Source organism: Pongo pygmaeus, chromosome 8 (genome assembly GCF_028885625.2).
Source record: "Pongo pygmaeus isolate AG05252 chromosome 8, NHGRI_mPonPyg2-v2.0_pri, whole genome shotgun sequence".
In the NCBI taxonomy this organism is placed as follows: Eukaryota; Metazoa; Chordata; class Mammalia; order Primates; family Hominidae; genus Pongo; species Pongo pygmaeus.
The window spans coordinates 53499993-53511177 of record NC_072381.2 but is presented as its reverse complement, the minus strand read 5'-3'; the positions used below and the strand labels follow the sequence as shown (position 1 = coordinate 53511177).

The window sequence follows — 11185 nt, the reverse complement described above, 5'->3', positions numbered from 1 at the left end:
GCCTGAGCCCCCTAGAGACCCGGCTAAGAAGTGTCCAAGGCAGGAGTCAAACTCGATTCTCTGGCTCCTGAGTTCTGTTCTTTCCACCGAAGTTCGTGCCACCTCCCCCAGCAAGCCTGGAGAGTGAGTGAGCCCTCACCAGGGCACACACAGAGAAGGCCTGGCACGCTGTTTTCAATGGAGTCCCCTATAGCTGTGGAGACTGACGGGGTCCAAGAACAGGATGCTATGACCTTGCTTCTCAGGTGCCCTGAGCTCTGGTGCTGTGGCAGACGTGTGCCTCCTTACCTCTGCCAGCTCCCATTACCCACCATGGTCACCCTGCCCCACACCCGGGGTCTCCAGGGGCAGGCAGGAGGTTACCACAATGCTTAGGGTGAGTGATGGCCCTGAGGCTGTATTGACCCAGCTCTGCCCAAAGGCTGAATCAGGCTCTCCAAGGCTATCAGCCCATGGCTAACCACCCTGCCTTGGTCAAGGACAAGGGTGCAGGTGATTCCAGGTGAACCTCGACGCTGAACCCAGGTGAGCAGGAGGCCACTTCACTCTCGGGGAAGGATCTCTCTGCCCAACACAGACTCTGGAAGCCAGTTCAACAACAGCCACCTGCCTGCTTCCTCTGCTTTGACTTTCAAATGCCAGCCATGCTGCCTGTGGCTCTGGGACCTTGGGGAATGCGCTGACCCTTTGTGACCGTAGTTTCCCAGTCTACGGGCGGTGTGGGCGCCTTGGGAAGTAGCTCCGATCCCCCTCAGCAACCTCAGGGCTCCTCGCCTGCTAGTGATTTCTCTAGCCCCCACTTTCTCCCCATACTTAAGACACAGAACTGGGCCAGCTATGCAGAATTCACCTGCTCCGAGGAAGACTCAGTATAGAAAAGCCTCTAAATCCCACACGCCCTGCCAACAGCACGGGGCGCACAGGACGGTGAGCTACAGATGAGGCTCGGGCGAGATGAGGTTGGGTAACCAGAAGCCAGGCGGGAAGGCGCGGCGAGCGGTCGGGGCGCGCAGGAGGCCGCGTCCCCGACGCCCGCCAGGGGGCGCCGTGCACCAGAGCCCAGGAAGTCGCCTCCGCCCGTGGAGCCACCCGCGCTGCCCGGCAGGGGTCAGCCTCGCCCGGCCATCCCCGACCCGGCTGCTGCACCCTTCCGACTCGCTGGGACCGCCCGCCGCGCCGCATCCCCAGAGGCACCGAGCAGCCGGGAGCTCCGTCCTGCCTGAGGATGCGGGGCCCGGGCTGTATCCCCACGGCCCTGCTCGCCTGCTCATCACACGGAGGCCGGGGTCAGGGTCACGGCCAGGGAGCCTGCGGGGCTAAAGGAGCGGGCCGGGAGCTCAGGATCTGCCGCCGGGCGGTGAGGAAGGAGCCCCAGGCAGGCCCCGGGCGGCCGAGGCTGGGGAGGAGACGGCTGGCCCTGGTTCCAGGTGAGCAGCCCCGCCCGCTCTGCTGGAGGCCCCGCTCACCACCGGCGGGACATGCGGGTGCAAGCCCTGGGGCGTACGTGGCCAGGCCACTGCCATGCCTGAGGGACGGGTTTTCGTCGCCACCTCGGCCCTGGTGAACCCTGTGACTGGAGTGCCTCCCAATCCCACCGTGATGCCCACCTCGGGGCGCTGCCAGGTGCCAGGCTAACGCATGTGATCCACAGTGTGCTGAGAAGTGCTGACTGTCATTGTGAATGTCCGTGGTGGGGTGACGCCCGGGCAGGATGCGCTGGCCTGGTTCCAGAAGACCTGGCCTCTCCAGCCCCCACGGCGCGCCCGTTTGCTGTCTGGCCCATGCTGCTGGCGGCTGCTCCTGGCTGAGTCATTCCGAGACCAGCGTCCAGCCCGCGCTCTCTGCTGCCCTTCCCAGCGCTGCCCGGCAGGCCCCGGGAACTGTGCCCAGCTGTGCCCCCTTATCTGGTGTATGACCTGCATTTGAACTTGCTGCAAAGAAAGGTGGGTGAGGGAAAGGCGAGGGCTGGGGTGAGGGACTGGAGAGCAGTCTCCTGTCCCTTCTCCCCCTGAGGTCACTGTCCTCCAGCTGGTGGGCAGAACTCTGTCCCCAAGCCTTCCAAAGGAGAGGCCCACGCTGTAGGACCTTGTCCCCACTATAGGCTGAGGTTAGTAAAGGTCACAGAGGTGGTTCCTGATAAAACTTCCCTAACCAGAGGTCTCCAGATGCAGCGTCCCCCCCCCCACACACACACATCCACTCTCCACGGTGTGGGTGGAGGTCAGTGATGAGCAGGGACCTGCCCCGGCACACACGGGCCAGTTCGGGGGAGGGGCCTGAGACTAGGAAGGAGATTAGGTCACCAACCTGGCCAAGAGGAAAGAAAGAAAAGAGAGAAAGAAAGAGAGAGAGACAGAAACAGACAGAAAGGGAGGAAGGGAGGGGAGAAAAGAAAGGAAAGAAAGAAAAGAAAGAAAGAAAAAGAAAGAAAGAGAAAGAAAGAAAGAGAGAGAGAAAGAGAGAGAGAGAGAAAGAGAGAAAAAAGAAAGAAAGAAAGAAAGAAAGAAAGAAAGAAAGAAAGAAAGAAAGAAAGGAAGGAAGGAAGGAAGGAAGGAAGGAAGGAAGGGGGGAAGGAAAGAAAGAAAGACAGACCGACAGACAGACAGAAAGAAAGAAAGAAAGAAAGAAAGAAAGAAAGAAAGAAAGAAAGAAAGAAAGAAAGAAAGAAATCAGCATATCCAAGGAGAGGAACTAACATTCCCTCTCTCCCTCTGTCTCTCCCTCTCTCTCCTCTCATACAGCACACACTTACACACACACCACACCAGCAGGGCAGTCTCATGTGTCTTATCCTTAGGGGAACCTCACTGTGGGCACTGTATTTTGGACCCCTTCTCCCCACCCTTGGTTGCAGTGCCTGGCATCCACTCTAGCATCCACCTCTTTTCCATACCAGCTGAGGTGGCTTTTATGAAGCCAAGACACCCTATTCCTGGGATGAGACCAGGTTGGCTTTAGCCAATCAGCACATTGCATGAAAGAAAGAGTATTAGTTCCTGAAGCGAGCTGATATCCAGCATTTTTTAATAATGAGGGGACTTTGTTGAGAATGAAGCAGGCATTCCAGAAGCAAACAGGAGAACTGGAAAAAAACCCAGACTTGGTTAACATTGTCAAGCTGCTGGATCCAGCCATGCCTGAAGTCCATATTATGAGGGCTTTCCTACTCAAGAAGCCAATAAATCCCCTCTTTTTAACTGGCTTTCTTGTTGTCTGCATTTGAAAGTTTCTTACCTGGTGGTGTTTTCTTTTTTGATCAAAGAGAAAATGGATATTCAGAAGGTATAAGTTTGCCAGATAAAATACAGGATACCCAGTTAAATCTGAATAGTGTTTCAGGTCAATTATACATACCTTTTTAGCAGGTATTATGTCCCATGCAATATTTAGAACACAGTTACACTGCAAAACTAACTGGGCATCCTATACCTTTATTTGCTAAATCTAGCCCATGTCTAAATTCCCAGCACTCGAAAAAGGAAAACCTGGACTTTGTCCTAGAGTTTTTAGTTCCAAAGTCCCCTGTACACCAGGTCGTGGGATGGGCTGCTTCCTCTCACTCCTCTCTGCCTCTGTACCTGTGGGATCTTATCAGCCTTGCACTCTGGCCTTTGCAACCCAAATTACTGCTTGCTTTGTTGCAAGGACATGCACCTTGGGTTTTGGCCCTTGCTGCTCTCTTCAAGCAGTTGCGTGCTCGCCTGCTGCCTCCTTCTGCTTCCAGCTGTCCCTGGTCACTCCCCAGAGGCTCAGTTTGGCCCCCTTCTCTGTGCTGTTCCAGCGATCCCTTCTGAGAACATTAGCAACGGGAACTGTCCACAGATCCCCAAGGCATGGGCCAAGATGACATTCCCCCAACACACCCCACTAAGCGCTGTCCCGCAGCCCAGGTTCTACCCTCCCGCAGTGGTGACAGCCCCAATTCCTGCACCCACAAGCCCAGGTGTAGGAAGGATCTACCCTGCACTGAGCCACTGAGCACTGGCTATGCTTGTTTTATCTTTATAGCAGTGATTGGTTTTTAACTGCTTTTATGCTCTCTGCAATTGAAAGGTATTTCAGGTCACTATCAATAAATGTGATGCAAGCTCAATAGAACAGAGGAGACAAGGAGGGTGCTGGGAAGAAAATCCTGATGCATGCCCTCCCAGGAGTCACTGCTCCATCTGAATCAATGCTGCCCTCATTTAGATAACATTGTATCCACTGCCTTGGAGCCTGCCTTTGCCTTGGACTGCCAGGACCACTATGTCAATGATGTTGATGGCTGCGTAAATATCGCTTGGCTGTTTCATAAACGGGATTTTTCTTTTTGATTCTCCACAACTGTAAATTATGCTGTAATGATGCTAAATTTCCAGAAATGGAATGGAGAAGCCATGCCATGAGCAGCCTGTGTGCCTGGTGAGGGTCTCACATGGGGTGCTCCTGGGCCTTGACTGTCCCTCTGTGCGACTTGCTCTCCCCACTAACAGGACTGCTGTGCCCACCAGACAAAGGCCATAAATGCATCCTGGAAGTCATGCTGCAAATTTGCAGTATTGTTTGTATTTATTTCTAAGGCTTTCTGGAAACCCAGCTCCCCTTAAATCCAGGTCAGCTCATGGAAAAAAAAATCAAATATAGCATCTGATGTGTGCTGAGGGCTTTGCTCACAAAGCCCCTTCTTTTCACTTCTCAATCCTCTGTTCTGTGAAGTGGTTGTCACTATTGTTCCCATTTTACAGATTTGAGGAGCTGATACCCCAAGACCCCATGACTTGTTCAAGGCCATTCCAAGATCCCTAGATGCACTTACGCTTAATGAACTAATTCTTCACAGCGAGGCTTGTTGTTTAAAATCCAAGAAAATACCAGATAAAGGGCATTCTAAATATATTTCTTTTCTATAGATGTGGATCTTCTGTTACTGGAAAACAGGAATTAGCTTGTCTTCTTGAGGATGTGGTTGGTTCTTTATAAAAAGGATATAGAAGAAATTTGCACAGACTGCCAGCTTCATTATGCTGCCGACAGCTTCCAGCAAAAGGAGGACGTTTGCAGCCAGATATTTCAGTAAGAATTTTTTTATGTTCTATGTGGGAAATGATTACCTTTGCATTTGACTTCTTGCTTGAGGGATGGGGTCCCCGGAGGCTGTCTTGGTCTTGTGGCTGAGAGCACCAGGCAGCATCTGTGGTCAGGGTTCTGACCTCCTTCAGCTCCTGGAAATGGCTGATGGCACAAACCCCACCCCTGAACTATGGCAGTTGCTCTGTGTCTGCCTGAAAAACAGAGGCTTCAGGGTCCTGGGCTGTAATGACTCAGGGCTCTGATTGCATTCAGAGTCTGTAAGGACCCCTATGTCCAAGGACCGCTGGGGCAGTAGGCAAGTCCTTCACAGGGGAACGCTGTGTGCAGCTGAAGGCTACTCTGCGTCTCTGCTTGGAAAGGATCCAGCCAAGGGGCTAGTAGAGAAAGTGAGGACATCTCAGTAACCCTCAGTAAAGTGTCTGGGAGGTAACTATTAGACCAAATGGGATGACTGTGACTGTCTGTTTGGGTCCCTCAGTAAAGTGCCTGGGAGATAATTGTTAAACCAAGTGGGATGACTGTTTGTTTGGGTCACAGGCAGGTGCCGTCTTGGTGGGCTGTGCAGGTGATGATTGGCTAGGTTATGCAGGTGGGTCACAGGCAGGTGCTAGCTGGGTGGGCTGTGCAGGTGAAGATTGGGTGGATTGTGCAGGTGATGGTTGGGTGGGCTGTGTAAGCGATTATTTGGATGGGTTGTACAGGTGCTGATTGGGTGGGTTGTGCAGATGCTGGTTGGGTAGACTATGCAGGTGATGATTGGGTGGGTTGTGCAGGCGCTGACTGGGTGAGCTGTGCAGGTGAGGATTCGGCGGGTTGTGCAGGTGCTGACTGGGTGGATTGTGCAGGTGCTGGCTGGGTGGACTATGCAGGTGATGATTGGATAGGGTGTGCAGGTGCTGGGCTGCGTGGGCTGTGTAGGTGATGGTTGGCAGTTGCTAGTCAGGTCACATGCATGACCTGATGGGCTCAGTTATGAGATGATGTTGCCTGAGCCCCTCCAGGACTGGTAAAGATTGGAAATTCTAGAAGCTAGTGGGCGAAATGCAGTCATAGACCTCAACCTCCACATTAAAATCACCCAAGGTGCGTTTAAAAATTCCCAGGATCCCCCTCCAGAGATGCAGGTTTAATTGGTCTTGCATGAATCCAAGATATCAGCATATTTTTAAAGTCCCAGGTGATGTAATGTAATGTGCTACCAGGTTCAGGATATAGCGGACCAAGCCCAGGGTGGGCTCAGACTCCACAGAGCCCCTTTGCTGTGGTCTGAGTAGATATTCATGGGGTGAGGAGTAAAGCTCTGTGTTCATGAAGAACGGAGTGGGCTAGAAGCCAGGACACCTGGGCTGGCCTCATGCTGCAGACACTTCTCACACTGTCAACTTCCCTGGATCTCACTTTCCACAGGAGAAAATAGGGGGTACGGGAGCAGCTGAGATTAACATTTAACTGTTCAAGCCTAATACCTAATATGTCCAGGTATTATTTTCCGTGTGCTAGGTTTATTGCATTATCTGGCTTGGAAGGAACAGTCACTTGCTTTTGTAGGAGGTTCCAGCCACCAGATTTCTATGATGAAATAAATTCTTCCCCAGATTGATAGTGTAGGTGCAAATCCTTTGAGAAAGGGACAGAGGACATACTGCATGACATACCTGAACTTAATGAATTTGATTGAATTAATATCTTTATCAAGATGAAATTTATATAACATGAATTTAACCATTTTGAAGTGTAAAAGTCAGTGGCAATTCATACATTCACAATGTTGTGCAACCACCAGCTCCATTTAATTCCAAAATTTTTCCATCACCTTGTACCTATTAAGAGGTTGCTCCCTCTTCTCCACCCCATGCAAACACCAATCTGTGTTCTGCCTCCATGGATTTTCCAATTCTGGATTTGTCATGTAAATGGATTCATGCAATATGTATCCTTTTATGAAGCCTCGTGTCTGGCTTCTTTCACTTAGCATAATTTTTCCAAGGTTCATCCACATTCATTCCTTTTGACACTGGATTAATTTGTAAATGATTACCTAATCTCAAACACTTTGACAACTCTGTAAAAATGGACTGGCAATGCCATTTCATGAAAGGCTGCAGAAAAAAAAAAAAAAAAAAAAAGAGTCTCCAGCACAGGGGGAGGGGGCTTCTCCTCCCCATCCTTGGTCTCTCGGTTAGCACCTCTGTGTATTTATCTTTCTTCTCTCCACCTGCCACCTCCTGGTCTCTCTCTCTCCCTCTCTCTCTTTCTCTCTCTCTCCCTCCCTCCCTCTGTCTTTCTCAGCTAATGGAGATTATTGAGAAACTTAAGTTTGCTTTTAACTGTCATTTTCAAGGATTGAGGGCAAATGAAAGGTTCTTATGGGTTCAATTGTACTGCTATGCTTCATTTCTTCACTTTGTCCACAATCTTGCCACATGGAGAACCTACCAGCACTTTCCCTCCAGCAGGAGCCGGTGGTGAGCCTCTTGGCCTCTCATTTGGTGAGTTCTGTGCTAAAGGTCTCACCCAGCAGTGGGCAGCACCCTCACCTCCATCACTGCGGGCCTCAGCTCCTCCTAGGGAACTCTCCCGCCAGCAGGACCAGCTGCAGCCTCTTTTCTCACCAGCTCCCAAACTTCAGACCACTGGTCTGCCTGGTTGTCTCCCAGGACTGCTGGCTTCTCCCTGTCTGACCCTCCTGGCACTCCCCACGCCAAGGAGCCACTGTGCCTCGGGATCACAGTGGAGAGAAAGACAGTGGCCTCTGCCCATACCCAGCCAGAGTGTCCAAAGAGAAGGAGAAGGCGTCTCTGAATCCAACCACTCCTTCAAGTCTCCAAATCCCTGACCTGCACGCTGGGACCAAGGCTGGGAGCAGCCTGGGGTAGGGAGACTCCTTCGAAACCCTCTCCCACGCCTACCTGACTCTGTGGTTGTCCTCACCTTGGCCTTTCCCAGAGCAGACTCTCTCCCCCACTGCTGGCAGAGATGTAAGGGTACTGTGAGAACCCAGGTACGGGGGAATGACTGTGTCCTGGGAGAATAGGGGACTTAGAGAGAGGGGCGCTGAAGCGATTGGAATGGGGTAATAAGGGAGGAATGGTGGGTGGATGCCATATTGAGAAACTTGGACTTATTCTCGTGAGGCATAGGGAGCTATTGATGGTTATAAGCACAGGACTGATCTGATGAGAATGTTCATAGGAATAATTGCATGGCAGCAGGGCAAGAGGTCAGCTCTCACCTGGATCTTTGCAAAGGATCCTCCCCATTGCTCTTCTTCTTCCCACCCTTGGCCCTTCCATCTCTCCATACTGCACCGAGCAAGACTCTTTGAACCTAAATTCAATCAGCACTGTCACATCCATGGGCATCCATGTTGCTCAACACATCCATATGGATGCCCAGGCCACTTGCCTCTGTTGGCTGCCCACCCTCCTCTGGCACCCGCCTTGCCCATCGAAGGATCTCCTGCCAAGCCCCCCACGCTCCCCCGCCCCACTGCGCCTGCTCTGCACCAGCAGTGCCGGCCTCCCTGCTGCTCTGGTGTTTGCATGATCTGCCCACTCTCTGGACCATTGTCCCCCAAGACAGCCGCCTGGCCTACAGACTCACCTCCTTCAGACTTTTATCCAAAGCTTTTATTAAGGCTTTCTCTGACCACCTGTGTGAGTTTGAATGGGATGAGTTACACAACCACCGGGTCACCTGGGTGAGTTGAGGGGTGGATCCTGCCCTGTCAATCATAGTGACTTAAAGACCCAGGCTGATGCTGCCAGACCAGAGGCCCGAGAAACAGTGAGCTTGTGAATGGTCTCTTGTCAGCAGTTAAATCCTCAGCCTGGAAGGGACACACATCACACTCTGCTCACAACTCTGTCCCACGCTAATCACTGCCCCAATCAACTGCAAGGGGCCCAGGAAGTGCAGTCCTACCACATCCTGGGGGCCTGGAGATTTTAATGTCCGCACTAATTGAAACCCTGCCCTGCCTTCCCATACTCCTTTCCCATTTTATTTTCTTCATAGCATTGGTTATTATCATATTCTATGTATTTTAACAGCCTTATTGATACGTAAGTTACATGCAATAGAATTCACCCATTCGAGGTTCACAGCTAAATTATTTTAACTACATTCATAGAGTTGTAAAACCATCATCACAATCCAGTTTTAGGGCATTTCCAGCACCTCAAAAAATTCCCTCAAGCCCATGTGCAACTAATCCTTCCTCCCAACCCCAACCCAAGGAAACCATAGATCTGCTTTTTGTCTTCATAAATGTGCCTTTTCTGGACATTTTCTATAAATGGAAGCATAAACTGTGTAGTGTTTTGCATTGGGCTTCTTTCATGTAGCATAAGGTTTTGAGGGTCATTCATGTTCTCGTGTGAATCAGTGATCAGTGTGCTCCTTTGTCACTGAGTAATACTCCCTTGTAGGGATGCACATCTTGTTTCTCCGCTCACCCATTGATGGACTTTTGGGTTGTTTTTGGATTGGGATTATTATGAATGATGCTGTTATGAGCATTCACATGCATATGTTTCTGTGAACACATGGCTTTCATTTCTCTTGCTGGGTCATATGGTAGGTTTATTTTTTAATTTTTAAGAAACTGTCAAAATGTTTTCCGAAATCTCCGTACCATTTTACATTCCCACTGTCATACAATCCCACCTCTTACATAAGGGTCCCAGTGTTTCCACATCCTCACCAACACTTGCTATTGTTTTATTATAGCCATCCTAGTGGGTGTAAAGTGGTATTTTATTGGGGATTTGATTTGCATTTGCTTAACCATTAATGATGTTGAATGTACTTTCCTGTGCTTATTAACTATTCGTATGTCTTTTTATTTCCATTTTTATATTTTTTGATACTGAGTTTTGCTCTTGTCGCCCAGACTGGAGTGCAATGGCGTGATCTCGGCTCATTGCAACCTCTGCCTCCGGGTTCAAGTGATTCTCCCGCCTCAGCCTCCCGAGTAGCTGGGATTACAGGCACCCACCACCACGCACAGCTAGTTATTGTCTTTTTAGTAGAGACGGGGTTTCACCACATTGGCCAGGCTGGTCTCAAACTCCTGACCTCAGGTGATCCACCCCCATCAGCCTCCTAAAGTGTTGGGATTATAAGTGTAAACCACCAAGCCCAGCCTGTTTACATGTCTTCTTTGGTAACGTGCCTATTTAAATTTTTTGCCCATTTTTAAATCAGGTTGTCTGTCTTATTAGAGTTGTAAGAATGTTTACATGTTCTAGATATAAATCTATTATCAGATATATAATTTGCCTAAATTTTCTCCTAGTCTGTGGCTTGACTTTTAATTTTCTTAATGGTGTACTTAAATTTTAAAGTGCAAAAAATCTTAATTTTGTCGAAGTTCCATTTTTCTATCTTTTCTTTTATGAATCATGCTTTTGATATAGTATCTAAGAGTCCACCTAACCCAACATCACAAACACTTTCTCCTGTGTTTGTTTCTAGAAGTTGTATGGTTTTAGCATCTACATTTAGAGCTAAGACCCATTTTGAGTTAATTTTTGTATACAGTATGAGGTAAAGTCAAAGGGTTGTTTTGTTGCTTGTTTGTTTGAAGGGTTTTAGTTGTTATTATTGTTGTTGCTGCTGCTGTTTCACTTACGGACAGCCAATTGTCCCAACACCATTTGTTAAAAGATTTTCCTTTCCCCACTGAATTGCCCAAGCTCCTTTGTGAACTATCAGCTAGCCACAAATATTGGGGTTTACTTCTGGATTCTCAATTATATTCTATTGACCTGTAGACCTATCCTTGTGCCTATACCATACTATCTTGATTACTATAACTTTGGAGAAAATGTAAAAATAGGTAGTCTGTAACTTTATTCTTTTACAAAATTATTTTGCCTATTCTAGGCCCTTTGTGTTTTTATATAAAATTTCAAATTGGCATGCCAATTTCTCCACCCCAGAAAATGTTTCTGAGATTTTGATAGGAATCACATTGAATTTGTAGATTCATTGGAAGATAATTGCCATCCTGACAATATTGATTCTTTAACTTCATGAAAAAGAAATGTACTTCTAATTATTTACACCTTCTTAATCTTCTCTCAGAAGTGTTTTCTGCATGTCTTCA

At 49.1% G+C, this 11185-nt stretch overlaps 1 protein-coding gene across 6 annotated transcripts in view; it reads left to right on the top strand.

Moving 5' to 3' along the window:
- The first annotated feature begins 1166 nt into the window (after positions 1-1166).
- Positions 1167-11185, top strand: part of ARHGAP22 (Rho GTPase activating protein 22) — a 209292-nt gene continuing 199273 nt past the window's right edge. For 3 of the 6 annotated variants that reach the window (XM_063669870.1, XM_063669871.1, XM_054436176.2), the window contains exon 1: positions 4870-5055. In XM_063669870.1, the coding sequence (XP_063525940.1) occupies positions 5004-5055 (52 nt within the window). In that variant the 5' untranslated portion in view covers positions 4870-5003. Of the gene's footprint in view, positions 1944-4869; positions 5056-11185 lie in introns of those variants that run through there. The other 3 variants (XM_054436169.2, XM_054436172.1, XM_063669869.1) reach the window with 3 other exon arrangements.